Below are 4,154 nucleotides of genomic sequence, written 5' to 3' on the forward strand. Positions count from 1 at the left end.
CACAAAGACCTCCAATGGTGCCAGCGTGTTGGGTGTCATGATCCATGGAGCCACACGGAACACCACCGTGTCCGTGAAAATCGGTGTCTCCAGGAAGCCCTGTAAGGGGGGAGTGAGACTGAGACATTGCTCTCCCCATCTATAGGTAAAACCTATGTGATTTAGGGCATCACCTTCTCAGAGCTCTCCAGCAGTGTGACATGAAACGCAACCAGCCCTGAAAAGCCAGCATCAGGGAAGGCAAGCCCCTCCACATAGAAGATACTTTCCTCCTGGTGCCGGCTGGGCTTCACAGCATAGGCAAGCTTCTCACCCCCCAGCACATGCTTGTATTCCTCCAGTGCGATGCTGTCTGGGGACACAAGGAGCACCATGCAGCACCCACCTTGCACTGTAGCATTCCACCTCCATTTCTCAGCTCCTTGCAGAAGCAGCAGCTTGGTGTTGCATTGTGCACACACCAGGACACAGCAAGCACACCACTACTGCTGGATGCACCATCGGGTGTCCCATCATACCATGGGGCATACTGGGTGTACCATTGTACCACTGGGAACAAAGCAACCTCATGGGATGCATTTGGGATTCTGGAGGTGTCAGCTCTCATTTTGTCCACCTCATTAATGATCCATGAAATGGAACACCTCTCCTATGAAGACAGGCTGAGAGAGCCAGGGCTCTTCAGCCTGGAGAAGAGAAGGCTGTGAGGTGACCTGACAGCAACCTTTCAGTATCTAAAAGCAAGCCACAGGAAAGAAGGGGGGGCAGACTCTTTAGCAGGGTCTGTGGTGACTGAACAAGAGGAAATTGCTTCAAGCTCAAAGAGGGTAGATTTAGGTTCGATATAAGGAAAAAATCGTTTACAGTGAGGGTGGTGAGGCACTGCAACTGGTTACCTAGTGTTGTGGTTGATGTCCCATCGCTGGGGACTTTCAAGGTGAGGCTGGATAAGGTCCTGGGCTACCTGATCTAGCTGTGGTGTCCCTGTTCATTGCAGGGGAGTTGGACTAGATGGCTTTCAGAGGTCCCTTCCAACTCAAAGGATTCTATGATTCACAGGGGGCCCATAGAGGGGTAATCCCACACTCACTGCCTCCGTAGAACACGCCGACTTTATCAGCATCACTGAAACCCACGTGTAGCACAAGGCCGTGGCCGGTGAAGATGGTGCGTGGTCCACGAGTCCGCAGAACCATTTGTGACATGTCCTTCAGGTCTGGGGTGACAGTGAGGACAAATTGGAGAGGAAAGTCACCAAAAAGAGGAAACGCAGCAAAAAGGAGCTGGCCATACCCTCATAGGAGCACACAGTGGTGTCGCGATTATCTGTCGGCTGGCTTTTGGGTTCGCTGCCATCACCCGTCAACCGGCTCTTGGGGTCGTCACGGTCGCAGTTGACCAGCAGAATGGCACCGTGCCCATCAGGACCCCATGTCCATGTGGCCTGGGGACAGCCAAGCAGAGTTGGGAACGTGACAGGGGACACCTGTGGGGTCAGGGTCTGTTGTCTTCACTGAATTACCTTGTCCACCAATGTCCTGCTGACCGACCCGCTGCGGCCAGTGTCAGCATCCAGCGAGACTTCTGCAGTGACAACAGGTGCTCAGTGGAGTGTTGGCATGGAGACACCACTTTTTTGGGGCCAAATATTTCCACTTACCCACGCAGGTGAGGTACAGCATGGCTCTGCCCACTGGCACTCCACTGGCTTCACCAAAATAGGAAACCCTGACCTGTGATATCACAGCCAGTGAGTTCAGCATCAACCCAGAGAGGGTCTGGGTGCTGCTGGGCAGCTGTCACCCACCTTCTCATCCCCGACATCCTTGCTGATTGCCTCCATGGTGAGCAGCACCTCAGTGCCAGCAGACAAGGGCCAACGGGTGACACTGGAGGGCAGCTTCACACTCTGTGTCTCATGCACCACGTAGACTTTCACACCTGGCGTTCCTTGCACGTGGAAGGCAATGGCATCCTTGGGTGCTGACCTGGAGGAGCACAGTTGTTGGGGCATTGCTGCAGTGGTGCAGCAAGTCCTGCAATGTACACCTGCAGTGAATCCTGTAGAATGTAGCAAATCCCACAAAATGCAATAAGTCCTACAACATTCAACCTCAGGAAATCCTACAGTGTTCGATTGTAATGAATCCTGTCATATGCAACTGCAACAAATTCTGTAAATCACAACAAATTCCACAATATTCAACTGTGAGAAATCCCTCAAAATGCAACTAATGCTGCAAAATATAATTGCAACTAATCTTGCAACATTCAATCTCAAAAAATCCCACAGCATTTGACTTTGATGAATCCTGCCAGAGTCAGTTGCAACAAATCCTGGAAATGGCAATGAATTCTGCAAAACGCAACTGCAATAAATCCTGTAAAGTGAAATAAATCCTGCAATGTGCAACAAACCTTGCAGAATTCCCACAAAATGCAATTGCAACAAATCTTGCAAAACATCCCCAACTCCACATTATTCAAGCCCAAGAAATCCTGCACTATTCAATTGCATCAAAACCCCACAGCTCTTCTCTTATGGCATGAGGCCTCCCTGATTTTGCATTTCACCCTGCAGCAATAAATGCTTCAGCACAGCACAGCCACAACAGGTATAGGAAGCAAATGGGGATAGAGGAAGTGCCAGCAGACAAATGGGCAGGCTGCAGCATGCAGTGCTCAGTGCAAGAGGGCACTGCCAGGGCAATAAGTTCTGCAAGGAGAGGAGAAACCCAACCCTGGGTGCTGCAATGCTACTCACATCCACAAGGCAGAGAGTGTGTTTGGGGCAGCACAAAGCAACCAAAAAAAAAGCAAAACTAAAACAAGTTGGAGCTTTAAGGAAAATGGAAGAAAAAGCAAAACTTGTTGCTGTAAACTGGGCTGTAGTCAAACACATGCATGGCTGCAGGGAACGCCCCAGCAAGCAATGCCTCTGTGGTTAACTCTGTATTCACCTACACACGGAAATAATTCTGTTTCTTGTTGGGACAGCACAGTAGCCCCTGGTGTGGAGTGCTGGAGCCTGGAGAGTGCAGTCAGATTTGGGATTTTGCACCCAAAATCTGTTTCTCCATAGAGGCTGCAAACTTTTCCATTCATCCTGAGAACTGAGCAGCGGTGCCATTCCATTCCAAGTGCTGAAAGCCCCTGGGAGCAGAGGGAGCAATCCCCTTCTTTTCAATACTGAAATCCCAACAGGAGCAGAAGGAGCAATCCCTTACTTTTGGATACTGCAACCCCTTAAAGCAGAAGGATCAATCCCATTCTTTCGGATGCTGAACCCCCTTGGGGAACCCACCTGAATACATCAGCATTGCCTTCCTCCAGCTCACCCACATCACCTCTATTTTTACCCTCTCCTCACTTAACCCAGCTTTAATTCCTGCAGGAGGAAAGAGAAAATAATCAGATTTTTGGACACCCTATCACTTACCCCTGGATGTCCAAGGAGAGCTCGGTGCCCAGCACGCAGACAGTGCTGGTGGGCCGCTGGGTGCAGAGCTGAACACGACGCTGCTGGGCCATGCCACCACACACCCTTGAGTGCTGGCGGGGACGGCACGAGGGGATTATAAAGGCTGGCAGCAGGGAGGAGATTAACACAGCCTGATCCCACCCAGCTGGTGCGCACCGCTGAGCTTTCTGACGACACATAGTGCGAATCAGTGCTGATTTTTCACCCTAACACTGTTTTCCCCTGAATAGTGCTTTTTCTGTTGTTGTTGTTTTTCTTTAATATAACAAAGCAGCACTGTCACCAAGGAGAAACCCACACCATAAATTTTTCAGCACGACACCAGAGCCGAGCTGGTGCCATGCCAGGGTGTTATTTCCTGGTGCGCTCCTCCCCAAGCTCCTCAGAGAACCACAGGGGTTGGAAGGGGCTTCAAGAGATCACTGAGTCCAACTGCCCTGCTAAAGCAGGTACCCTACAATTGATCACACAGATCAGCATCCAGACAGATCTTGAATATCTCCACAGAAGGAGACTCCACAACCACTCTGGGCAACCTGTCCCAGTGCTCTGTCAGCCTTACCATAAGGAAGTTCTTCTGCATGTTAGTAGAGAACTTCTTATGTTCAAATTTTAGGTCACTGCTCCTTGTCCTATCGCTGTGCTCCACTAAAACGAGCCTGGCTTCATCCAT

General features: G+C 50.5%; 1 protein-coding gene across 4 annotated transcripts in view; it reads right to left on the minus strand.

The window, feature by feature from the left end:
- Positions 1–3,763, minus strand: part of LOC110387009 (protein-arginine deiminase type-3-like) — a 7,194-nt gene extending 3,431 nt beyond the window's left edge. Inside the window, exons 1-8 of one of the 4 annotated variants that reach the window (XM_021374696.1) lie at positions 3,440–3,763; positions 1,808–1,988; positions 1,661–1,733; positions 1,523–1,584; positions 1,294–1,444; positions 1,091–1,216; positions 174–352; positions 1–99 (exon numbers count right to left, since the gene is read on the minus strand). In XM_021374696.1, the coding sequence (XP_021230371.1) occupies positions 1–99; positions 174–352; positions 1,091–1,216; positions 1,294–1,444; positions 1,523–1,584; positions 1,661–1,733; positions 1,808–1,988; positions 3,440–3,660 (1,092 nt within the window). In that variant the 5' untranslated portion in view covers positions 3,661–3,763. Of the gene's footprint in view, positions 100–173; positions 353–1,090; positions 1,217–1,293; positions 1,445–1,522; positions 1,585–1,660; positions 1,734–1,807; positions 1,989–2,764; positions 2,882–3,304; positions 3,391–3,439 lie in introns of those variants that run through there. The other 3 variants (XM_021374695.1, XM_021374698.1, XM_021374697.1) reach the window with 3 other exon arrangements.

Source organism: Numida meleagris, chromosome 20, assembly GCF_002078875.1.
Source record: "Numida meleagris isolate 19003 breed g44 Domestic line chromosome 20, NumMel1.0, whole genome shotgun sequence".
NCBI lineage: Eukaryota > Metazoa > Chordata > Aves > Galliformes > Numididae > Numida > Numida meleagris.